Source organism: Oreochromis aureus, linkage group 22, assembly GCF_013358895.1.
Source record: "Oreochromis aureus strain Israel breed Guangdong linkage group 22, ZZ_aureus, whole genome shotgun sequence".
In the NCBI taxonomy this organism is placed as follows: Eukaryota; Metazoa; Chordata; class Actinopteri; order Cichliformes; family Cichlidae; genus Oreochromis; species Oreochromis aureus.
Window position 1 is genome coordinate 31995308 of NC_052962.1, and position 27387 is coordinate 32022694.

The following is a 27387-nucleotide window of genomic DNA, read 5'->3' on the forward strand; positions in this document are numbered from 1 at the left end:
CATTACTAGTTACTTCTCTAAAAAAGTAACTCAGTTACTTCAAGTTACTCGTTACTTTCAGAGTAACTAGTTACTAGGGAAAGTAACTTTGGTTTTACTCAGAATTCTCTTGTTAATGTGTTGCTTCCGTAACTGGATACCCAGCAAGATTGCCAGTCTTCTATCTTGCTTACTTGCCACAAGTGCACTGTGCCACCTACCAATAGAAAGGAAAAATAATGTGCACATTTCCACGAGAGAAATCCCACGCCTGGACCATCGTTGACCGCCGCCATGATTCTAGCCTGCATTTTACATCCAACACAAAACTGCAGTCGTGGTGCTTTTGATTGTACTCAGAACTTGGAAATTCTGCCTTCTGAATAGGAAGATGTAGGTAACACCAGACTGCAGATGAGCTGCATACAGAGCTGGACTGGGACAAAAAAATCGTCCCGGCATTTTGACTAGAGACCGCCCACCATTATAGGAAAAATCATAAAGCCTTTGAATGAAAACAAACACTGTTGTGACAGTGATGTACACTGTTCTGATGGTATATATGTATCAATCTATCAATTGTTTGTTGTAAGACTCAGATAAATTTTTTTTTTTTTTAAAGCGAGACATTTTAAATGAGAATAATAAAGAAAAGTATTTCCTTGTGCCCCCTTTTCCTGTTAATGCCCTACCTGGGCCCCTGGCAACACTTTGCTAGACCCGCCCCTGCACAGTTACCAGCTGTCAGCTACATAGAAAAGGATCCTGGTGTTATTTGTCTCTCAGAAACAGTTCATAACTTCTCTTCAACTCATTCATGTCACCTAAAAGGTAAACCTGTTTCTACATCACCTGTTCAGCTCTGATGATTCAGTAAGGACATCTCCTGGTTTCATCTTCATGTTTCCTCTCACCAGATAACCAAACCGATATCATGACCAGCAGCTTTACAGCTGTGGCTCCAGCAAACATCAGCTGATACTAGAAATTAATATTAAATAAATTCTAACAACAGCTGATCAAGCTTAAACGTGCTGCTGTTGTTCAGCGCAACATCCGCTGGTTTCCTCTTTCTGGCGCAAAGTGAGCGTTAAATAAACAAGAGAGAAAAGCTGATCAGCTGATCATTGATCAGTTTCGTGATTGAAGTAGAAACGGAGAGAATGAGAGAAGAAGAGGCAGCTGTGCAGCTTCAGCTTTGTGTCTTTTTCATTGTAGCTGAAGTCCGGGACAAACTGTGTTCCTTTTCACCTCAGTACGAAACGCATAATATTTTCTCTGAATACCAGACGATTCTGTTTTTTACGGGACGGTTGGCAACTCTAATAATTAACCGTATGAACAAAATAAAGTTCAACATCAGTAACATAGCACCCACCCAGCTGTATAGACACTCCGTCATGCTAGCTAGCACGCAGTACGAAAATGTCAGCATACCGAAAATAAACTCCACCTAAACTTGGTTTATATCTGACCGATAGACTGCAGGTCATAACTTCTTACCTGAAGTTCAGTTCACCTGACACGCGGACCCGGCGGCTGCTTCGGGTCTCTCCTCTTGCCTCCCCTTTCCTTCATCCACCTGCTGGCCTCCACCACTTGCTAATGCAGAGGTTCCCAAAGTGTGGGGCCCGCCCCCTAGGGGGGGCGCAGAGCCATTGCAGGGGGCGCGGTATGAAAAGAAAAAAAAAAAAAAAGAGCGCTTGGACACTGTGGACAGGTTTTTGACGGGCTCCCACACAAACGCAAAGCAGGAGATGAAGCATCGCCAAATATGTTTCCAAACCAACTTCCTTCCAAGCCAAAGACAGGAAAATATGGTGAAGCATATCTTCCCTTTGGCTTCACCTGCACAAGTGCCAAGGTAGGTCTCCCCTGCAAAATTAGTTTCCCTCAAGGCGGGAGCACGCGCTGTGCTCTCCAAATCACGGACAAACAGTATCCCACATTCTTGATTTTTAGTTCACAAACACTTCTTGTAATAACTAACTACTCCTGACAGCTAACATGATGTTAGCTCTTTTATGCAGTAAAGTTACAGTGGGATACAAAAATATCAGGCTGATCCTGCCGTAATTTGTTCCCCGGTTCAAATCACGGACAAACAGTATCCCACAGCTGTTTATGTGTTTAAACCCATTTTGCACAGAGAGGCATTTTTGAAAAATGTATTGATAGCAATGTTGAATATTATTACACAGGAAAAAAACAACTACACGTAAAAGAATTACACCGTGACGCTCTGCCTTTCTAAATGGAGGGACAGTAACTGCGTGTGTATATGTAAGTGTGTAAAACCTGAAGATAGTCAGATTAACAGTATTTTGTCCCTATCTGCCATTCTGCAATTCATCTCATGTAAACAACAACGTGGCGCACAGCGTGACGTGAAAAAAAAGGCACATACCTTTTGACGTTGCGTGACGAACTCTGTAATCCTCGTCCCACACGTAAACGCAAAAAGGAGTTTTAAATAATCTCCGTTTTCAGTGAATCGCAACGCCGTTTACGTGTTGACGAAAAGCCCAAACGCATAGAAACAGCTGAGTTTTCAAAATACCCGTGTAGTTGTGGACGTAGCGTAAAAGAGTTAGTAGTATATTTTATTACTACCTGTAATTTATTGCCGTTTACTTGTATTTGCTTAATTGTTTACTAAATGTTTGAGGTGTGAAATAAACCGCAATGGAGTTTGTAAACAAAATATGGGTGTGTGTGTTTGGAGGATGTGTTTGTGCGGGGGTGTTAGGTGGTGGGGGGCGCGAACATTTTTCTTGTAAAAAGGGGGGCCTGGCAAAAAAAGTTTGGGAACCACTGTGCTAATGTTACTGAATCTGTGGAAGCTCGCGATATCCACCACACTAAGTAACTAGTAACGAGCCTATCTAAATCCCAGTAACGAGTAGCGCGTTCCTGGTTTTGGCATAATAACTAGTTACCGTGCTCGTTACCACAATAATAACGTAGTTACTTAATAACGCGTTAGTCCCAACACTGTGTATAATACATCTATACACTGTCAAAGATACTTGTCTTTGAGTGAAGATTTAAGGTGATTGGAAATATAAATAACTGCAACTTGAATCTTTGACACAGAGTTCAAGCTCACTGCTGTTATTCATATATATATATATGATAGTCTGATATATAATTATATATCATAATAGTCTGACAATACATATGATATTGACCATATTATATTTACATTACCACAGTGAGATGATTTTAGTCTCATGAACAACATTAGCTAATTGTTATTTACTAACTAATCTTGAAATGACTGTTCAGTACAGAAATGAAGCCCAACAATCATGTTTTACAGTCCTGTGGTCTCAGCCTCAGATATTCAACTAATCAAAGTGAGGTCGTGACAAAAATGAATGACCAACAAAACATTTTTTCTCCTTCATTTCTGTCACACGAAGCTGTATGAAACGTTTCTCGCGGTTGGTATCATGGTTGCTAGGCAACCTGAACAGCGCGACGAAGGCTAGACCGTCCCATTTCACAAGCCTCTCACTTCCGCACTTCTCGTACTTATAGTACGCACCGTACGTAGTACGCGTAGTGTGCGTACTTCAAGCGTGCAGACCCTGAATTGGGACACAGCCATTGTGTGTCTGTGCATGTGTACGTATAAACAGTTCTCCTTTTAAACCACGGGGTGGAGCACTTCACCAGATTTTAATTCACCACTGTATCAACGAAAACACACTTGTTTTTGAATTTGTTGTCTACTGCTTATATTTTTTCGAAACTGTTTTAAATCCAAGCGTGGTCATAACGCACACAGAAACAATTTTAAGACATATAAGATTGCTGTATGCCAACCTGATATAAACAATCAAAAGTTTAGGCTGTTCAAGACCTAGGAAACGTTAATTGTAAAATATGTTTCGATTAGGAATGAAACATGTATACATCAATATCTCCCCGCCTCATACTGAGAAATTAAGCAGATTTTACTTTCACTTTCGTTAATAACCTCAGTGGGTCAGTTTAACCCAGATTTAAGTGACGTTGATAGTAGGGATAAAATCCCATTGGCTAGATGCAGGGTGATATTGACGTTGCTCACTGTTGTACCCTCACTTCAAGTTTGATACTGGAACTGGTAGGAGAGAGTGTAATTCAAGAAACAACTTACCTGCTTGTCTCACAAAGCGGCCACAATGATCCAATTTTTTTTCCTGTCGCTCCTGGGAATACACGGCGCTGTTGGGGGTGAGTTTAAAACTTTATACCAGTTAAAGCTACATTTTATATGGACTACAGTATGTATACATCTGAGTGTCAGTGTTTGATATTTAGTTCTAGGACCTCTTTCTAGATTTCATATTTATATTATGCTAGGGGGGGAAACGCATTACATCAAAGATAAACCAAGTCCTATTATTCACTTGCTATTACTGGCATTGCTATTAGAATCTGAGGTAAGAAGTAAAGCTTTTAGATTTTTTAAAGACAGTTAAGCTCTACAGTTCTTGCTATTCTGAATTTTCAATCATAATATTTGGCACCTAAGTATTTCCTTAAATTATATAGCTTAATATTAATCACAAACTTTAAAACTTTACTTTTTTATTGAAATTGGTAGTTGGGTTAGTGGTTGAGAAGCAACTTTATCATTCATCATTATTTGTCCCGGTAAAAGTTCAGTTTTAAAACCCAACTAAAAATCTGGTCTTGCTCATAAACCATAAAAAAGGGGGGAAACAACGGCAACAAAAAGAAATAAATAGGAGAATTGTTTTACATTGCGATATTATTTGACTGAATAATCCCATTTGCGAAGTGCGAAGTTTTACAATATGATCTTCGTGTATTTTGCCAGCAGAGGGCCTCATTGGGGTCTGAAATTTAAAAAAGATAAGTTTACAGAGACTGCAAAAAGAACAAGGGTACTATAATAAAAATTAATAAAAATAAAGGGAAATAGAATTAGTCGTGTTGGTTATAATACATTAATAAGACAAACATTTTGAAATAGAAAAAAAAAGTTCTAATCTGTGGATAAAATAATGCAATGAAATATGCTTAAATTATTCAACCATTACTTTTTTCTTTTTTACAGTGACTCACTCCCTAAAATATTTCTACACTGCATCTTCCGGAATCCCAGACTTTCCAGCTTATGTGTCTGTCGGGTTGGTTGATGATCTTCAAATAAGTCACTGTGACAGCATCACCAACAAAAATGTTCCAAAACAGGAGTGGATGGAGAGGATAACAGCAGAGGATCCACAGTACTGGGAGAAGCAGACTCAGATCTGTGCGGGTCATCAGCTGAACTTCAAAAACAACATTCAAGTCGCAAAGGAGCGCTTCAACCAAACTGGAGGTTTGTTTTACATTTTAGCAATGACATGGAGCAAGTCTGTAAATATTACTGCTGTTGAAGCAATGTGATGGAGAGGATAGGATGGTAAAAGGGTAACAGTTTCTCCATCTCAAAATAAAAATACAGTGGAGTGTAACAGTTTATCAGTAGATTATCAAATTACAACAGTTTTGAAGTTCAGAAAATATTTGATTGTCACTTTCATTATCGCAAAATGTTCAGCATTTACCTGTCTTAGTATTTTATAAATAACATATTGCTGTTTGTTGTTTATCTCTATTGTATATTGCTTAAAAGTTACATACTGTTGAGAGCTGGCTAGACAAAATTACAAATTTCAATATTTCATTTGTTTTAATTTCCCGTAGACCAAATAAATAGATGGCAGCTCTGCAAATATTTTTGGTCATTTTATTAAGGCAAAAAAATTACCTTTAAACAAAAGGGTGGATGACATTAAATCTGCTGTATTGACTTCAGTTTATTCATCTATCATAGTTATTTGTTGTCTATGCCCTGAAAAGGACAGCTGTCAAAGTTTATCTACATGGTTGTATGTGGAGTGACTTCTTGTGTGCCGCAGGAACAGACAAACACCCAGAGATGTAGTTTGAGCTGCAAACATATGCTCTAAAGCAGCATTTTTGAGCTGATTCTAGAGAATCGATGCAGTTTGTGGTTCACAATGATCAGAAAAGATATATTATGTGACTAAGGAACATTTTTATTTTGTAATATTTTCTGAAATGTGACATTTAATTTGATCATGGTGCTTTTAAAATACAGCTATTTATGTTTCTGATAATATCTGATCTTGCATAGCCTCTCAGTTTACACATCCCTTACAAATAATCACGTGTTGTAATTCCATTTTAGAAAAAAAAATCTGTAAGACACCATGCATTGGAGCTTATGGTGAAATTATTTATCACCCAGCTTAGCATTTTTACTGGAAATGTGCTGGGATGTCACAGCCTTGACATTTCCAATATTTCTAGTTAAATAACAGGCTGAAAAATGTGACAGTGTTGAACTGGTCAGAGTAGTGATGATACAACAGACAAACTAAACAGGGGGATCCAGCTGTTAGCCGTGATGCTGGGATTGTGGATCTCTTTATAAACGAGGACTGAGGGGAGGAGAGAGAGTGAGTAAGACGAACGAGCTGAGCACCGATGCTCCCCCCTCAGGGTTTGATTCTTCCTCCTGGGTGTACAAACCATCCTACCCAGCCTGCTAACAAAGAAGCATCTGTGTGCTGTAATTAGAGGACTGAGCTTTGCAAACAGCAGCAGAACAGATGTGCACGAGCTGCGATCAGCACTATTTTACACAACATTATGGTCATCTCAACACAAGAGGCTGTCGCCTCCTCCACCGCTCACACCCACGCTTTGTTTTTCCTGCCGTCTGGTGTGACGTCAACGCTCACGGAGACGACGCGGTCACTCTGAAAAATTTCCACAGCAGGTTTTCCAACACAATTTCTAAAACAGGAAAAAGGAAATAAGGTTTCCAAAGTAAAAGTATCGCATCTCTTCCCTCGAGGTTCCTGTTTCATCCAGTGCACACATCAATAAATCTTTTATTTTAAACAGCCTTTTTTAAACAAATCAAACCCAAATCAAAGTGTTTGATTGACAGAACTGATGTAAAAAACAGCAAAAATAAAAACAGATTTCTGTGTGAGACTCTAAAACTCCACAATAAGACAACAGCAAAAGAAAGAAAAATGAAAAATACTCAAAACTTCATTATAACAGTAGAATTTAAAATAGAACTTAAAAGTAGAATTTAAAAGTAAAATAAGCGCAGCAGTAAAATGTTGATGAACAGAATAAAATAACTTCTCTTGCCTCACTGCAGAGCCGTAAATGAGGTCTCTGAGGGTTTGATCCTGTGATTGGTGTGAGCCGCACAGCGTGAGATACTGATGAGCTCACTCAGTCTGCGTGATTCTCACGGCCTGCGCTCAAGCGAGAGCGAATCACTGTGCTGAGAATAACCGCACTGCTTGTTCTGTTAAACTTTTATTATTATGGGTACTGTTATTATAACACGTGCAGAACCACAGCGGCTCGAGGGCCACGAGGATGGAGCGCCGCCGGAGTCTGTCAGTCTGGGTCCTCTACATCTGAGATGTCACATTCTGAGTCATTGCCTCCGATGGGCTCTTCATCCCATCTGTCCTAGATCATTTGTAGGTCCAAGGTCCAAAGGGATCCTAGTTGGCCTCCTAGCAGCCATGTTACTTTAGATAAATTTAAAAAAAAAAAAAAACATTAAAAAGGACAAAGTTTGAAATGCACAGAAAACTATCATGTTTAAAAAAAAAAGCTAATGTAACATTAGCACACTTTTGTGCTAACGTTGTTAGCTAACACAATACTGTGTTACCTACCTAAATACAAAACTGTTAGCTAACAACAAAGTAGGCTTTTCTGATCACACATTTCACTCGTCTGATCAGTAATTTGATCACTAATACTTACATGTATGTTGCTGTGTAAAAATGACCTCCTGGGTGGTGAAACTGCTGAGATCAGATGTGTAAGTGGGACAGTCAGAGTTGCTAAGAATTAAAGGTTCATAGAAGCTTCTATACTGCTTGGGGTCATTTTTGAGCCCACTTGTGGAAGAGTGGGGCAGTGATACAACAACTGCAATTTTTTTAAATTAATGAAAAAATAGATAAAAGTGCAAATGGCCTCATGTCACAAAGATGTTTTATGACTAATATCTGGAATATGAAAATATTACAACTTTTCATTTTAAAGATTTTGAAAAAGTAAAAGGTCGGCGAAAACCCCACCAGAACTCCGTATTTACCACCAACGGGTTGCGTTTGAAAGCCTTCTTATGAGCGGCGAAAAAAATAACTATTTTATTTGTTCACCGGCGTGCGCAATGTTTAAGAGCTGAGGAAACAGCAGCGCTCTTGGTCGGTCGCTGAGTTCCTGTGAGTTTTATTAAACTGTGCAGGGCCTCATGTTTCTCATCCACTGTAGTTAAATTCCAATCAGCCAATCACAGAAGGAGCTCAGACTCCTCCCAGACTCACTCTGATGTAAAGTGACTGCTTAAGTTTGACACCAGCACCACTGACTAACACTGGGCTGTGAGGCCGTTCCTCAACTCTGTAAATGTTACACATGGCCATCGATCAATGATCGTGACAGTTTGTGTATTTATGATCAGACACTGACCTCACTGTCAGTCAGTGGTGTTGGCGTCAGTCATTATGCAGATGTGCTGTTTCAAAGCTGGGGAAACCTGCAGTCAGCTGAGGCTGAAGACGTCATTGAACAAGTGATGAAACGTTTCTCCCTCTGAAATTGTGACGTCCAGATGAACACAATCAACCTTTTGGGACATCTCAGTGTTTTTCACAAAGAGCGTTCTGCTTTTGTTCGGGTCACAAACGCTGTTTTCCTTCTCTCTTAAATGTTGCGCAGCCGCGTGACCTACAAAGCGGCATTCAGTGACTGCAAAAAATCCGCTCATAAGGAGGAGTCCTGGTGTGGTTTTCGTTGATTATTAGGGCGTCCTGATTTACTGAACAGCGATTTTTACATCATTTCTTTACCAGAGGGGTTGGAAAAGTGGCAAATTATGGCCTGTGTGGCTCATAACTCTATATGTTCATGTTCGTTTTTTTCCCGCCGTCTGGTGTGACGTCACCACTCGCTGAGACGACGCGGTCACGCTGAAACGTTCCCACAGCAGCTTTGTCGCCACAATTTTTAAAAAAGGAAATAAGGTTTCCAAAAAAGCACATCGCATCTCTTCCCTCAGAGGCTCCTGTTTGTTTCCATCAGCTGCTCACATCAATCGTTTCTTTTTAAACAGCCTTTTTCAAACAAATCAAAGTGTTTTATTGATACAACTGATGTAAATAAAAACAGATGTGAGTGTGTGAGTCTCTAAAACTCCACAAGAAGACGACAGCAACAGAACAAAACATGAAAAACATGAAAACTTCATCAGAACGCTTGAATTTAAACGTAGAATAATCGCAGAGTGAAAACCGCGCTGCTTGTTTCAGTTAAACTTTTATTGTTATCGTTACTGTTATTATAACACGAGCAGAACCACAGCGGCTCGAGGCCGCGAGGACGGAGCGCCGCCGGGAGTCGAGTCTGTGGAGCTTCCTGTTAAAGAGGAGAGAGCGTGGATGTGAACAAACATGGCGTCAAAGGCTCCACTTACACTCTTAGTTTATTTCTAGAAACTCCAGACAGGAAGTGATCGCTGACATGCGCAACAGGAATAGAGAGACGGGGGACATAAGAGGGGGCGGGGCTAACACCTGTCTGTGTGGCTCACCTGAGCAGAGCGAGCACAGACGCCGCCGTCATCAGCTGTGACGTAACCCGAGTCTAAACTCGTCACCAACGAGCCAAGACGACGTCAGTGAAACAAAGTCTGCTTTCTGACTCTGAATATATTCCTGGCTGTGACCTCACGGCTTATCAGCCAACCAGCAGCAGGCGCGTTTGAACGGTCATCAGTGAGCAGCAGCCGTGGACGTGGAGCTCAGCTTAAAATCAGCGACTCATCTTAAATCTCGCTTTGATTCACGTTTCAAACGTCGCCCGTCCGCTTTCAGACGCCGACGTCAAGCTGTCGTCAGCAGACGCCAGAGCGCCCGCTGCCGATTGGTCGCTCCTCCGACACGCCCCTCTCACAGCGAAGCAGCTGATAACAGGCGGTCGCACAGGAAGACCCCGAGCAGCTGATCCACAGCAGCTTCTTGTTTTAGTGCAAAACAAAATATATTTTTGAAAATGAATAAACACAAACAGGGAAACAAACATGTTTGATGTCAGTTATTAAACGTCTAAAAACATTTATTTAAATGAAGAAACGCTGAGAAAGAAACAATCAAACAGATTCTGTTGAACATGTTTATTTGTCACAAACAGCAGAGTTTGAACAGCTTCAGGATCCTTCGAGTCTTTAACTGATCGAACGTTCGGCCTGAATTCACGGCGCACAAAAAGAAAGGAGGGACGTCTCCCAGTGTACTCGCCAGATCTCAGTGAGTATACTGGGATCACAGCGAGCATACTGGGATCGCAGCCAGTACTGGCTGCGATCCCAGTATGCTCGCTGTGATCCCAGTATACTCGCTGTGATGGACGTGAAACTTTGCCCATAAAACAACCAGGTCCATTATATCTCTGCTGGTGCTGTTAGTTTGTTCACGCTCAGTTTGAAGAGCAAATAAAACATCTTTCCAAAATAAAACAAAACCTTTAGAAGATTTTCTGCAACAGAAGCTTCACAGATTCGACCAAAAGCTCTGAACAAAAGTGCAAAAACCAAAACGTGCGACAGATTCTGGGCGACTCTTCCAGAAACTCCAGCTCACATCAGCGTCTGCTTCAATCCAGCTTTGAGCTCGTTTTCACATCAATTCTATCAACGAGTTTAAAGAAACTTTGAACTTTGTTGGTAATCAGATGCTCATCAGGTCGCTGCAGGTTTCATCCACCAAACGGCTCCAAACACAAACTGCATCTGGTGACGTGCTCGTGTTTCTCTGGGATAAAGATCCAATAGATTTGTTGTTATTTTTAGAGCCACCAGAACAAACCAGTTTTCCCAGTGGGAGTGTGTGATGGAGACAACAGGACAGATGTTGAGTCTGAACTGTTGCTGATATTTAAATAGCACCAAACGCTGTGACATCATCTCCTGGAGCCACAGATGATGTTTAACTGGAGTTCTTCACAGAGAGCAGCTCAGCGTCTGTGTGGAGCAGCTGATTTACCAACATCATCATATTATCAAACCAACATTCAGACAAACAGATTTCCTCTTGGACAAATATCCTTGTTGTTCCATAGAAAATAACTGTGAGGCTCAAACTGTGTTTGTAGATGAGAGTCTGTGACGAGGAAGCCTGGCGATGAGAGGCCGACGTGTTCACGGGGATTTTATCCAAAGTTACACACGAGAAAAACTCGATGCGGCGACTCAGAGAGGAAATGAACAGGTGCAGCACTCAGGATGGAGGCGGGGCTTCTGATCAGCTGTTTGAGCCAGTTTATCTTAAATGTGCTGTTTAAAGTGTGGAAATCTGAAACGTTCAGCCCACCGTTTACATCGAGTTCATACGAGCTGTTTTTCTAATGTGACGTCTTCTGTTTGTCCTCATGAAGCTGAAGAGCAGCCTGTCAGTGTCTTTGTTTATTATGGAGGCGTCGAGCCAACGCTGCCTCAGGGACACCAGAGACTCCTGCTGTAGTCAAAACTCTTCCTCTCAGTGAGAGAGACGAATTTATTTTAACTCTTTCTATAGGATCAAACTTTGATTCATTCATTTGATCCTCAGTGATTCATATTCTTAAACATGGAAGCTGTTTTTTCATCGAGATGTTCCAAAGGTCAGATTTGGAGCATCTGTGATGAGTTCACGTTTATTAATATTCAGGTAAAATCTGGAAGCTTTGGAGAAACTGTTCACTGCAGCAGCTCAGACTCCACCTTCATTTGTCTAAATCAGAGCGGTGTCGTCAGCTCGCTGTGATTAACTCTCTGCCAGTGACCGAGATCCTTTTACATCACCTGATTTTACACGTCTGATAAAACACTAACAGGAAGAGGTGCAGAGAGGCGGAGCAGCCTCGTCTTCTTCCTCCATGCAGGTTAAATCTGTGGATGTAGCACCATCAGTTTATTACAGCTGTTACTGTTTGTGTGAAGAGTTTTGACTGAAGCAGAGAAATAATTACTGAAACTAAATTAGTTTAAAGATTGAAAGATGAAACGACGCTCTGCTGTATCAAAGTCTGAAAACAGGATGAATCGTTACTGTTCATCATCTCTGGATAATCCAGATTATCTAGTCTGACACTGATTTTTGTGTCTTTCTGCCTGAAGCCTGATTGTGCTTCATCAATAACTGAGTCCAGCATCATCTTTGTTCTGCAGCTACAATAAGAAACAAACTGGAGGCTAACTGTTGATCAGTAAATGATCTTTGTCAGGTTGAGTCGGTGTAGTTAACCTCTGAGTCACGGTGGTGGCAGCTGCTCGTTTTCTAACCTTCTGTCAGACTTCATGAAATAAAGGAGACAACTGGTTAGAGACGACTTTGTGACGTTCAGAAGTCAGACCGTCAGCACCTGCAGCTTCCTGACAGCAGCTCGACTCGCTCGCCGTCTCCCTGCAGCGTTCACGCATGCGTCAGGTGGTGTCGCTCGCCCTCTCCTCACCTGCTCGCTCCACCTGTTGATCCTCTCAGCTGTTTCCTGTGGTCACTCTCTCTCCTCCTCACTGGCTCCAAAGTGTGAGCTGTAAGGTGTGTGGGCGGGGCATCAAAACAGCTGTCGGCTTCATCTTCCACCATTTTGTAGTGTTTGATGAGCTCATCTCTTCCGCCATTTTGTAGTGTTTGATGAGCTCGCCTCTTCCGCCATTTTGTAGTGTTTGATGAGCTCGCCTCTTCCGCCATTTTGTAGTGTTTGATGAGCTCGCCTCTTCCGCCATTTTGTAGTTTTTGATGAGCTCGTCTCTCCTGGGAGCACCGCCCAACCAGCCGACCTGGTGACGTAATGAGTGCTGTAACGACCACAAATCAGCGAGCAGGAAAATGACTATAAACAAGAATCACTTTGAATCCAACGTTTCTCTCAGAATAAATCACAACGCTCTTAATTTTGTGTCAAAGCTGTAAAATGTGCTGTTTCACGTCCTCTTTAACTCGACATGTTTCCTCACTTTGACCCACAAAACTCACAGCGACTAAATCCTCAATTAAAAAAACTTTAATCAACTTTCAGTCGTACAAAATAAATGAGACGAACTATATTAAAAATACTGACACTCATCTACAAAATGATCCACTGTACAGACGTAATTACATGATCACAGCAGGCCCTGTGGTATCGTCTAGGCCAACATTCGCCACTTTTCCAATTCGTCTGGTTAAGAAATGATGTAAAAATCGCCATTTAATAAATCAGGACGCAGTAAAGGTTGGCGAAAACCCCGCCAGGACACCGTATTTAGCACCAACAGGTGGTGTTTGAAAGCCTTATTACGAGCAGCAAAAAACCCGACTTTTTTGAGGGGGTCTTTGAACGCTGCATTGTACGTCACGGGTATGTGCAACATTTAAGAACTGCGGAAAAAACAGCGCTCTTGCTCGGTCACTGAGCTGCTTTACCCGGCGCTCAGTGACAGCTGTGAGGCGTTTTCTTAAACTATGCGGGGCCTCCTCGTGTTTCTCATCCACTGTAGTTAAACTCCAATCAAAGAAGAAGGAGCGCAGACACCAACTCATCCCTCAGTCCGGTAAAGTGATCGCTTAAATTTACCTATTTGATCACCAGCAGCACTGACTAACTATGGGCTGTGAGGCCGTTCCTCAACTCTCTGTACATGTTACTCAGGGCCACTGATCAATGATCGTGACAGTTTGCATATTTATAATCAGACACTGACCTCACGGCCCGTTGTTAGTCGGTGGTGTTAGCGTCAGTCATTATGCAGATGTCCTGTTTCAACGTTGGGGAAACCTGCAGTCAGCTGAGGCTGAAGAAGTCATTTAGATGAGCGATGAAATGTTTCTCCCACTGAAATCGCGACGTCCAGATGAACAGCATCAACTTTTTTGGAGCTCCCCGTTTGTTCCACGAAGACCATTCTGCGTTTGTTCGGGTCTGAAACGCTGTTTTCCTCCACGCTGAAATGTTGCGCAGCCGCGTGACGTACAAAGTGGCGTTCAATGACCGAAAGAATCCGTCGTTTTTTTCACCGCTCATAAGGAGGAGTCCTGGTGTGGTTTTGGTTTATTAGGGCGTCCTGATTTATTAAACAGCGATTTTTACATCATTCTTTACCAGAGAGGTTGGAAAAGTGGCAAATTTCGGCCTGTGTGGCTCGTAACTCTATATGTCGACATAAAGAAAATATCTGATGATGCACTGAGGCGTTTCTCGTGGCTTTGAGAGCAGCGACGTTATAAAAAAAGGCCTCATATCATCCTCACCTGTAGACTGTCTGCTCTCACCACAGCATCAGCGGCACTCACAGATCTGTGCTGCACATCCAATAATATCATCAGTGTGAATGTTTTAATGTTTTTAGAAGAAAAACTTGATCTGGTCACAGCGCTGAAAAACACCAAAGTGTCCCAGAGTCAAAATCATGGCGCGAATGATTGTTTCAGTGTAAACCCGGATTTCAGCAAATTAAATACATATTATAAATATCTAATGACTGATAACAATAAAACAGTCATGGCAAGAAGCACAAAGACCAACAGTAGGAAACACAAACCAACAATCTGACAGGAAAATCACATTTCTCTTCATTTCACACTCATTTTGTCTCATTTTAAAATGAACGTAAATCTCAGTTTCAATAAATGTTGAATGTTTTTTAGTCCCACACTTGATTAAGTTTTTATTAACAGACAAATTAACTTTAACAGTTCCTGCAGGCTGAAATTATCATCAATGAAATGAAGGTCTTAAAATGCTTTAATTTTCCCATAAACTGGTTGAAAGTATTCAGATTATTTAGGTGGCATTTTTAAGACTAGTATAAAAAAAAATAACCCTTAACATAAATTTTTAAATCACTCTCATAAAATTGTCAGTTTCTTGTCTCTTTATGCCCACCCAGCCTGTTAGCAAAGAAACATCTGCAGCTGTAATTAGATGACTGAGCTTTGCAATCAGCTGCAGAACAGATGTGCATGAGCTGCGATCGGCACTATTTTACACAACATTGAGGTCAAATTTAAGTCTTTCTTTTCCCCAAACACGCCCACCCAGTTTACCAGGTAACAGGTCACTACACGCGCGTCACGCCACGACCACAACTGCGTGTTAGCTTAGTGCGAGCAGGAATCCTCACATCCATCAGCATCACTGCAGAAGAAGCGGTCCGCTCACACCCGTGCTTTATTTTTCCCGCCATCTGGTGTGACGTCACCGCTCACTGAGACGACGCCGTCACTATGAAACATTTCACAGCAGCTTTGCGACGCGATTTCTAAAACAGGAAAAAGGAAATAAGCTGTTCCATAAGATTTTCATCCACTGCACACGTCAATCAACCTTTTTTTAAACGACCTTTTTTAAACAAATCAAACTCAAATCAAAGTGTTTTATTGACAGAACTGATGTGAAAAACTTCAAAAATAAAAACAGATTTTAGTGTGTGAGCCTCTAAAAACTCCACAATAAGACGACAGCAACAGAAAAAACATGACAAACACTCAAACTTCATGGTAACAGTAGAATTTAAAAATAGAATTTAAAGTAAAATAAGCGCAGCTGTAAAATGTTGATGCACAGAATAAAATAACTCCTCCCGCCTCGCTGCAGAGCCGTAAACGAGCTCTCCGAGGGATCGATCACGTGATCGGTGTGAGCCGCACAGCGTGAGAGGCTGATGAGGTCATCAAACAGCTCCCATTGGAGGATTTTAACCGTGTGACGTAATAAAACAACACATGGTTAAAATCCTTATCCAGGCTCTGGTTGGTGCACATCCGTCTTTTCTTCTGTTGTTTCTAAGCCTCCACCCGTCCTCCACTCCACCTCTCTGATCACTACAAGCACTAATTAATTATTATTAATAAAAGCTGGAAAATGAAGTTTGAACGTCGGGCGTGATTCTCACGGCCTGCGCCGCAGCCAGAGCGAACGCTGCGCTGAGAATAACCGCTGCTTGTTTCTGTTAAACTTTTATTATTATGTTACTGTTATTATAACACGAGCAGAACCACAGCGGCTCGAGGCCACGAGGACGGAGCACCGCCGGAGTCGAGTCTGTGGAGCTTCCTGTTAAAGAGGAGAGAGCGTGGATGTGAACAAACATGGCGTCAAAGGCTCCACTTACACTCTTAGTTTATTTCTAGAAGCTCCAGACAGGAAGTGATCGCTGAGATGCACGACAGGGATAGAGAGACGGGGGACATAAGAGGGGGCGGGGCTAACACCTGTCTGTGTGGCTCACCTGAGCAGAGCGAGCACAGACGCGCTCGTCATCAGCTGTGACGTAACCCGAGTCTAAACTCACGTCACCAACGAGCCGAAGACGACGTCAGTGAAACAAAGTCTCTGAATATATTTCTGACCCGCTGTGACCTCACGTCTTATCAGCGGTCATCAGTGGAGCAGCAGCCGTGGACGTGGAGCTCAGCTTAAAATCAGCGGCTCGTCTTAAATCTCGCTTTGATTCACGTTTCAAACGTCGCTCCGTCCGCTTTCAGACGCCGACGTTAAGCTGTCGTCAGCAGACGTCAGAGTGCCCGCTGCCGATTGGTCGCTCCTCCGACACGCCCCTCTCACAGCGAAGCAGCTGATAACAGGCGGTCGCACAGGAAGACCCCGAGCAGCTGATCCACAGCAGCTTCTTGTTTTTTAGTGCAAAACAAAATATATTTTTGAAAATGAATAAACACAAACAGGGAAACAAACATGTTTGATGTCAGTTATTAAACGTCTGAAAACATTTATTTAAATGAAGAAACGCTGAGAAAGAAACAATCAAACAGATTCTGTTGAACATGTTTATTTGTCACAAACAGCAGAGTTTGAACAGCTTCAGGATCCTTCGAGTCTTTAACTGATCGAACGTTCGGCCTGAATTCATGAGCGCACAAAGAAAGGAGGGACGTCTCCCAGTGTACTCGCTGTGATCCCAGTGAGTATACTGGGATCACAGCGAAGCATACTGGGATCGCAGCCAGTACTGGCTGCGATCCCAGTATGCTCGCTGTGATCCCAGTATACTCGCTGTGATGGACGTGAAACTTTGCCCATAAAACAACCAGGTCCATTATATCTCTGCTGCTGCTGTTAGTTTGTTCACGCTCAGTTTGAAGAGCAAATAAAACATCTTTCCAAAATAAAACAAAACCTTTAGAAGATTTTCTGCAACAGAAGCTTCACAGATTCGACCAAAAGCTCTGAACAAAAGTGCAAAACCAAAACGCATGCGACAGATTCTGGGCGACTCTTCCAGAAACTCCAGCTCACATCAGCGTCTGCTTCAATCCAGCTTTGAGCTCGTTTTCACATCAATTCTATCAACGAGTTTAAAGAAACTTCTTGAACTTTGTTGGTAATCAGATGCTCATCAGGTCGCCGCAGGTTTCATCCACCAAACGGCTCCAAACACAAACTGCATCTGGTGACGTGCTCGTGTTTCTCTGGGATAAAGATCCAATAGATTTGTTGTTATTTTTAGAGCCACCAGAACAAACCAGTTTTCCCAGTGGGAGTGTGTGATGGAGACAACAGGACAGATGTTGAGTCTGAACTGTTGCTGATATTTAAATAGCACCAAACGCTGTGACATCATCTCCTGGAGCCACAGATGATGTTTAACTGGAGTTCTTCACAGAGAGCAGCTCAGCGTCTGTGTGGAGCAGCTGATTTACCAACATCATCATATTATCAAACCAACATTCAGACAAACAGATTTCCTCCTGGACAAATATCCTTGTTGTTCCATATAAAATAACTGTGAGGCTCAAACTGTGTTTGTAGATGAGAGTCTGTGACGAGGAAGCCTGGCGATGAGAGGCCGACGTGTTCACAGGGATTTTATCCAAAGTTACACGAGAAAAAACTCGATGCGGCGACTCAGAGAGAAAATGAACAGGTGTAGCGCTCAGGGTGGAGCGCGGGCTTGATCAGCTGTTTGAGCCAGTTTATCTTAAACGTGCTGTTTAAAGTGTGGAAATCTGAAACATTCAGCCCACCGTTTACATCGAGTTCATACGAGCTGTTTTTCTAATGTGACGTCTTCTGTTTGTCCTCATGAAGCTGAAGAGCAGCCTGTCAGTGTCTTTGTTTATTATGGAGGCGTCGAGCCAACGCTGCCTCAGAGACTCCTGCTGTAGTCAAAACTCTTCCTCTCCGTGAAAGAGACGAATTTGTTTCTATAGGAGGGATCAAAGTAAGATTCATTCATTTGAGACATGAGGCCATTTGTATTTTTATTCATTTGTCATTAATTTTAACAAATTGCAGTTTTCGTATCACTGCCCCACCAGAGCGCAAGAAACAGCGAATATCTTCAAATCTTTGAATTGACATATTGTCCTTGTACAATGGGTTATGCAGAGGACTCCCAACAAACACACGGACCAGTACATCCCAGTTCTTATCTGTTCCTACAAGAATGGTCAATCCATTGAAAGCAATGAGCTCATGTTTGGTTACATTTTTCCACTCTTTTCCCTGTCTGTTGGTGCTCTTCATCCCTCCATGTTTGTGCATGTCAGCACCTCCTCTGTTATATTATCAGACATGAAGAGTTTCCATGCATCTATTGAGGAGACAGGACTAAACCCAGGTGCAGGCCCTGGCCCACTATTCAGAATATTGTGGCTTGGTGTTTTAGCCTGACTGGGAGGTAACTCTGCCTAGTAAGAGCCCTTGCGGCTCATTCTGTTGGACACAATGTCCATTTCCTCTTCAGAGGACTTATCAGACTCCTCTGTGTCTGACTGGCCTTGTTCAGTGGGGGGAACAACAGTCTGGGTCCTCTAAATCCGAGATGTCAGATTCTGAGTCAATGCCTCCGATGGGCTCTTCATCCCATCATTCCTGGATCATTTGTAGGTCCAAGGTCCAAAGGGATCCTAGCTGGCCTCCTAGCAGGCATGTTACTTTAGATAAATTTAAAAAACAAAACAAAAACAAAGGCCAGTGTTTGAAATGCACTATAAATCATGTAAAAAAACAACTAGCTAATATAACATTAGCCTACTTTTGAGTTACCTAGGTCAGGTAAAAAGTGTGTGTGTATGCATGTGTGTGTCTGTGTGTTAGCCAACAATACTGTTAGCTACTGTTAGCTAACAACACTGTTAGCTACTGTTAGCTAACACAATACTGTATTGCCTACCTACACACAAAACTGTTAGCTACCAATACTGTTAGTATTGTGTTAGCTAACAGGAGCTGTGTTACCTAAATGCAAAAATGTTAGCTAACAACAAAGTAGGCTAATATGATCACACATTTTACATGTCTGATCACTAATTTGATCACACTTTATAATGTGTCAATGAAAAATAAGTACATAAATGGAGATAATTCTTACAGGTATGTTGCTGTGTAAAAATGACCTCCTGGGTAGTGAAAATGCTGAGATCAGATGTGTAGGTGGGACAGTCAGAGTTGCTAAGAATTAAGGGTTCATAGAAGCTTCTATAGGAACTGCTTGGGGTCAATTTTGACCCCACTTGTTGAAGAGTGGGGTAGTGATACAAAAACTGCAATTTTTTTAAATTAATGAGAAAATAAATAAAAATGCAAATTGCCTCATGCCACAAACATGTTTTATGAATAATATCTGGAATATGAAAATATTACAACTTTTCATTTTAAAGATTTCGGAAAATAAAAACCTGTGGGATCATTTATGATCCCACGTGTGCATCTAAGGCAGGCATGTCCAAAGTCCGGATTGACCCGCGGTCAGATTTCATGTGGCCCGCAGCTTCAGTCTAATTATGTATTATTTATGGCTCACTTTCTAAGTCTGAATAAATAAATCATGACTTTAAAAGTGTAACTCCTTTTTTCACCACATGGTGGCAGCACATTTTTCTCTGCTACCTGCACCTGTGCTTTGAGAATCCGCCCTTCTCTGCTCATTTCTGCCATAGCGACTGTTCAAAAAGAGAGAAAAGTTGACAGTGAGGGCCGCCGCTTTCAGGAGCGGTGGGAATTGCAGTATTTTTTTACTGAAATTCGAGGCAATTGTGTTTGCCTGATTTGTAAAGAGACTGTTGCCTTGTTTAAGGATTTTAACATTAGGAGACACTACGAGACTAAACTTGCTGCAACATATAACAAGCTAACGGGGAGTGAGCGCACTGAAAAAGTGAAGCAACTCCAAGCTGCTCTGGCTTCGCAACAGCGATTTTTCACACTGGCCTGTGAGACACATAAAAATATCACCAAAGCCAGCTACGAAGTGGCTATGTTAATTGCTAAACATGGTAAACCTTTCACTGAAGGTACGTTTGTCAAAGACTGTGTCATTAAAATGGTGGAGAACATTTGCCCCGAGAGGAAGCAAGAATTTCTGAATGTTTGCTTGGCACACAACACTGTGGCACGAAGAGTTGTGGGTATATCGTCAGACGTTCACAGACAGCTGAGGGACAGAGGAGTAGATTTTGATTATTTCTCATTAGCCTGCGATGAAAGCACCGATGCATCTGACACCGCGCAACTGCTGATTTATTTACGAGGAGTCGACGACAAGATGAACGTGACAGAGGAGCTGCTGGATCTCAAAAGCCTTAAGGGTCAAACCAGGGGAATGGATTTATTCATTTCTGTTTGTGAAGCTGTTGATGATATGAAGCTACCATGGAGTAAAGTTTCTGGGATCATTACTGATGGTGCACCTGCCATGGCTGGTGAGCGAAGCAGATTGTCCACACTGATCTGCAATAAAGTCAGCGAAGAAGCAGGTAACGCTGTTAAACTTCACTGTATCATTCATCAACAGGCTCTCTGTGCCAAACATCTCAAATTTGATGATGTTATGAAACCAGTAGCAAAGACAATCAACGGTATTCGCTCTAAAGCTCTGTACCACCGACAGTTTCAGCAGTTTCTGCATGAGATCCAGGCTGAATATGGTGACGTAATTTATTACAATGATGTGAGGTGGCTAAGTCGGGGTCTGCACTACAGCGATTTTTCTCTCTGAGAGGAAATCAGACAGTTTTAGATGAGAAGGGACAACCAATGGAAGAAATGTCTGACCCTGTATGGCTGGCAAATCTGGCTTTTTTGGTTGACATTACGAAGCATCTGAATGCGCTGAATGTTAATCTTCAAGGAAAAGACGCAGTGGTGAGCCAACTATACGCTCACATCAAGGCCTTTGGAACCAAACTGCAACTTTTCCAAAGACACTTGTCCCTAACAGAGCCCTGTACCGCACACTTCCCAGCTTTGAAAGAGGTTATTGACAGTTTCCCAGTGGACATTAATGTCCAAATGAAGAGTTACGCAACAGCTATCGCGTCTCTTTCTGGCGGATTTAACAAACCTTTTCAGCAGCTATTGAAAAAGAGATGCTGCTTTTCTCATCTCCCTTCTCCGTGGACCCTGATGATGCTCCTCCACAACTTCAGCTGGAGCTCCTTGAGCTGCAGTGTGACGATGAGTGCCGCGGAAAACACCAGCAGTGTCCTCTTGTTGACTTTTATCGGCAGCTAGACAAAGACAGGTTTCCTAAAGTACGATCACTTGCTAAGAAAATGCTGAGCTTATTTGGTTCCACATATTTGTGTGAGCAAACATTCTCTGTCATGAACTTAAACAAGAACCGATTGAGACCAAGGATGAGTGACTCCCACTTGCGTGATATTTTACGCATGTCAACCACTGCCCTCAAACCAGACCTGATTGCTTTACTAAAATCTAGATCTCAGTATCACCCCTCTCATTAGTCCAGGGATGTCCAAATTCTGTACTGGAGAGCTGCTATGCATGTTTTAGTTCTTTCTGGTTTAGCACAGTTGAATCAAATGTAGAGCAGCCCTCCAGGAGTGACATCCCTGCATTACTCATGTGTTCCTAAACAGTAAAAAGCATAAAGCACACTAATACAATCCACGAAAGGATACGTATTTTGTTAAACTCTTATGATTTGGTTTTAACTGTTGATGTAATGCTCTTAATTCATAGTTGAGTGTGTTGTGTACATATTGTGTGTATTTAAAAATGTGTTTATTTCTTGTGGCAAGTGAACTTCCAGTTGTGCAATCATCCAGTAGATGTGAAAAACTTTGGCCTCCTGAAAGATCTTGTAAAAGTCAAGGGCAAAAAAAAAACAAAAAACTTTATTTATAGCATAACACTTTTCATTACTTATAACTCCTGTTTAAAATGTTCATTAGGCAAAGATATTGCAAACTCATGGAAATTTAGGGTATTCTATACAGTTTGTTCAATGTTGTCTGACTCTCCAGATATAAATGAAAGGCAGAATTGTGTCTTTAGAGTTGTAAATGCTTGCCTGAGTGTCTTTTATTTAGGTACATTTCCATTTTTAAAAAATAAAGGTAATATGACTATTAAAATTGTTCTTCATTATATTTTCATGTAACTTTGTTATGGAAAAAAAATGTCAAAAGGAACCATTGGCCCCCAGGCATCTTCACTTTATAAATTTTGGCCCTCTTTGCCAAAAGTTTGGACATCCCTGATCTAAGGGTTAAATCAACACGTTTCCTCACTTTAACCCACAAAACTTAAAGCAACTAACTCCTCAAGTAAAAAAAACTTTAATCAACTTTCCCTCGTACAAAATAAATGAGACAGACTAAATTAAAAATACTGGAGCTTATCTCCAAAATCATCCACAGTACAGACATAACTACATGATCACACCAGGCCCTGTGACATGGGAAGCCATGTAAGCCAAAATTCTACACTTTTCCAATTCGTCCTGTAAAGACATGAGGTAAAAATCGACCTTTAATAAATCAGGATGCAGTAAAGCTCGGCGAAAACTCCGCCAGAACACCGTATTTTGCACCAACAGGTGGCGGTTGAACGCCTTCTTAGCGGCAAGAAAACGACAGGGTTGGTTTTTTTTGACCTGCAGTTAGCTGAAGCTAAAGAAATCAGTTGGATGAGTGATGAAAATGTTTCTCCGTAGCTGTAGACATGGAGCTCAGCTTAAAATCAGCAAAGCAACCGTTGTGTTGGATATACTGGGATCCTTAGTGTATTTTTTTTCTGTTCCTGCAGCTCATGGGAAGTTGCTACACCTACAACAATGCAGATAACTATGTGTTAGGCTCTAGAGGCATTAGGCTTCTGTTTAAGTTTTTTAAGGGCTTACAGCAATCTCTGTCTCCCCTTCAGGTACCCACGTCGTCCAGTATATGTATGGCTGTGAATGGGATGATCAGAATGATGAGGTTGGTGGTTATCGGCAGCATGGCTATGATGGAGCAGACTTCTTAGTTTGGGATACGAAAACCAATACATGGGTCGCTGCGAAACAACAGGGTTTTATGACCTCGGCAAGGTGGAACAATGATAAAGCGCAGTTGGCGTTTTATAAGAACTACCTCACCCAGGAGTGTCCTGAGTGGCTGAAGAAGTATGTGAGCTATGGGAGGACTTTTCTGATGAAAACTGGTAAAAACAAAAACACAAAACAGATTTATTGTTTCTCTTTTTTGTTTCATTTTCTCTCATTATCGCTCTGCCTCCCTCCGTCAGTCTCCCGATTTTAGTCACCATTTATCATTTTTCTCAATATTTAATTTTTGCCTGCCTCAATTTGTTTGGTTACAGCAATTAAACTAAATTAATTTATGCAGAAATGCTAATACCATTATGTTTTCAAAAATAATACAGAAACCATTAACTGTGTTTTTTGTCATTCCTCAGTTCTTCCCTCAGTATCTCTCCTCCAGAAGACTCTCTCCTCTCCCATCACATGCCACGCTACAGGTTTCTATCCTAACAGAGCTGAGATGATTTGGAGAAAAAATGGAGTGGAGCTTCATGAGGGTGTGGGAAAAGGAGAGATCCTCACTAACAATGATGGGACCTTCCAGATGAGTGTTGACCTGGATATTAGATCTGTTCCAGCTGAAGACTGGGGAATGTATGACTGTGTGTTTCAGCTCTCTGGTGTGAATGAGGACGTTGTCACCAAACTGGACAAAGCAGTGGTTAAAACCAATGAAGGTAAGAATGGTATCAGAGGAGAATAAACTTTTTTTTAAAGATGGTCTTCCTTGTTGCTCCATAATTTTTCTGATTAGCTCCAATTTGTTTGGAAAAACAAGGAGATCAAAACTGGTTGTTAGTGTAGTTAAGTTACTTTGAAATATAATTGCATTACTAATACTACTGCTTGGCCCTGTTATGTTCTTCAGACTTTCTGAGACTCATTTTCATCATTACTTTCTGAGTTGCTGCTCCAAGGTTAAAAGAAAGATTATCTTTTAATTTCACTACTATCTCTGCTGGGAAGTTCATCCTATTAAAACAAAAAACAAAATAATATATAATAAAAAAAAGTGATCTTAAGACCTGTACAGCTTAGATTTGAGGCTGATATTTTAACCTTTATGTTGTGTTTAACCATTTCATGCATGAATTATGACCTCAATCAGGATTTCTTTCTTATTTTTATTCATTTTTAGGCATGAAAAAAATATTTTTGAACTTCAATTTTTTAAACATTTTACATGTCCAGTGGACAACATATGCTTTGACTTATGAATTTGATAAACAAATAAATAATATACACTGTGTAAAAACTATGATATAACAAATATTTTAATATATTTTATAACACTATAAGAATATATGTAACAAATATAACCCTGCCTATGGAGTGACACATCAGTGTCCAATGTAGTGGTTCATGTGCAAGTATACCAATACTGGCACAAATACAAGAAAACAGCCTTCGAATAGCTGTCCACTTTAGTGACCACTATGCATGAAAGGGTTAATATGAAAAGTGTGGTAAAGGGAAACTGGCCTGTTTGTTATTATTTCTTATTTATGATTTTCTCTCTCAAATCTCAAAATATATTTTGTAATGTATTGTAAACCTAATTTCACTGGGTTAGTTTTTTTATCATGTTACTGCTGAAAATCAAGGGATTCCTATATTCCACTCAATATATCTGAAATTTGTTTGATTTCTGTGATGTTCTTCAAATAATGAAATGACTAAAGTAGTGTTAATGAAGAATCTGATAATTCATTGGTTCAACAGTGAGATAAACAGTGTAAATGTTTTCGATTCAGGTCCTTCAGCATTCCCTATTCCTGCTGTTGTTGGTGGTGTTTTTGGTGGTCTTGTTGGCATAATGGTCATCCTGGGACTCGCTGCTGTAGTCTACAAAAAGTGCCTCAAGAAAGGAAACAATGGTGAGGAGAAAAAGATGTTGTCACACTTCACGATGACCATTTATAATTTCATAAAGTACTAATATTTAATAGTTTAGATAGCAAATAATTGATACATTGTTTTATGATCAATTTTTATTGTGTCCTTTAATAAGTTCTAAATAAATAACTACTATTGTTTCTTGTTTTCAGGATTCAAACCTGCAAACAGTAAGTATTTTATATATCAAAGTTTATACTTTTACAGTTATTTGATTTCTTTTATGATATTTTTATTATTGTTGCTTCATTTAAAGATTTTTACAATCACTTGAGAAATTTAACAGAAATCAGTTTTTCCTTAAAATGTCATTTTAACTTTATTTTTAGATTCAGACACTTCATCTTCATCATCTGATGGTTCAGACACTAAGAAAGTGAGTTCATCATCACATAAATACAGCACAAACTATCATTTCTCACATTTGTTTTTCAAAAAAAAGTCATTTTAAAAGAGTAAGGGCAGATTTACTAAATATACAATAGTAGGAGTAGGGTAAAGCTCTGTAGATAATCTACTACCTAATGAGCTAATGAAAAAAATGACAGCTGCATTTTTGTAGTGTTTCATTCCACTGTATAAACCTGAAACCTGGGTGTAACTGCTGACCTCTATAATATGTAGAACAACATAAAACATTCAGATTCACCATTTTATCCTGATGCATCACTGTGTTAAAGAAATTCTTGTTGTTGTCTCGTGCCTGTGCATCAGTCTTTTTTTGTTGTTGCAGGCTCTCTAGGTACTAATTAAAGTCAGCATTAGATATTTTCAGAACAGATATTACTCTAACACATCTTCTGTAACAAAATAAAAAAAAAGATCTTTGTTAAAATATGAAGTAAAAACAGAGTGACTGCACTGTATTTAATCAATATTTTTTCTGTCATTTTCTGACTTGACAGGTGCCTGCTGAAGAGCAGAAAATGATCAGCTCCACAGCATGAAAATAATTTGAGTCCACCGTAAAAAAAAAAAAAAATACAAAATAAAAAGTCAGATATCAGATAATCTTCTTAAATTAATCTCCAGAAATATTTCTAATTACCAATGAGGACTAAACAAAATATTTAAAGTTAAACTGGGCACATGATTCAGTTTTCTCAATGGGTTTCTGAGATGTTTTGGTGAAATCTGTGGTAGACATGATGATAATATGTAGAAAAAGCTGTTTTTCCTCTTTGTTAAACTTGTTAAAAATGATGTTGAGTTAATACTCTCAACCTTTGTCACAGATAAGTAAAAAGAATTACATTTAATGTCTTACACAGCTCATGTAGAATGTGGGTGTATCGTGGCAGTTTGAATCTCTCTTTGGTGTGTAAATATTCTTAAAAGGCAGGAGTTGTAATTAAATGTATTCTTCTCTTACAAATTGCAATGTGTGTGTATATCCTAAAATGATTTAAAATGACAGTGACATAATCTAGTCTATTAAGATAACTGTTTGAAATAACTTTTTTCCCACCCCATTCCTCTCAGTTATTTTATTGGCTTCTTTTGACATTTTTGCTTAAGATCTGTTAATCAGTTAGTTTGTGTGCTGGGTTAGGATTATTTGATTCTTTGTTGTAGAAAGTATGACATTCCTATTTTGTTGCAACTTGGACAAATTAAGGTCTGATAAATAAAGTGCTTCCTAAAACCAGTTTGAGTTATTTAATTTATATTTTTTCTGCCTAGTGTAAGAGAATACTTGTTCGTGATGCGCAAATCATGAACGAATCGTTCAATACTCGAGAATCACTTTACTGACTCCTGAATCATGATTCACAAGCCCAACTGACTCACTGACTCATCCCTGTTGCTTTTAGCAAACTAATTTCATTAGTAGAAATATATCTAGCTTAAAATTAAAATTGTGGGGAAAAAAACAACAGCCAGTTTCTTAACAAAAACATTTCTGCTCTGAACTGGAAGAAAAAACCCTGAGTAGAAAGATCATTTGTAACCTTCACTAAAGCTGTTTCTGTGCTGTGATGAGCTCTGAAACCTGACTGAAACTCTTCAAATAAGCCATTCCTGTGCAGATGATCTGTTAGCTGTTTGAAAACTACTCTTTCAAGGATTTTTGAAATGAAAGAAAGGTTGGAGATTGGCCTATAATTAGCTAAGACAGCTGGGTCTAGAGA

General features: G+C 40.4%; 1 protein-coding gene across 1 annotated transcript; it reads left to right on the forward strand.

Annotated features, from left to right (window-relative positions):
* The first annotated feature begins 4054 nt into the window (after positions 1-4054).
* On the forward strand, positions 4055-26903 carry LOC116317719 (major histocompatibility complex class I-related gene protein-like). The gene is made up of 8 exons (XM_039605382.1): positions 4055-4203; positions 5054-5320; positions 23200-23478; positions 23734-24036; positions 25114-25236; positions 25408-25425; positions 25585-25631; positions 26161-26903. The coding sequence occupies exons 1-8, from the start codon at positions 4152-4154 to the stop codon at positions 26200-26202; spliced, it is 1131 nt and encodes a 376-aa protein (XP_039461316.1). The 5' UTR covers positions 4055-4151; the 3' UTR covers positions 26203-26903.
* Positions 26904-27387: the final 484 nt, after the last annotated feature.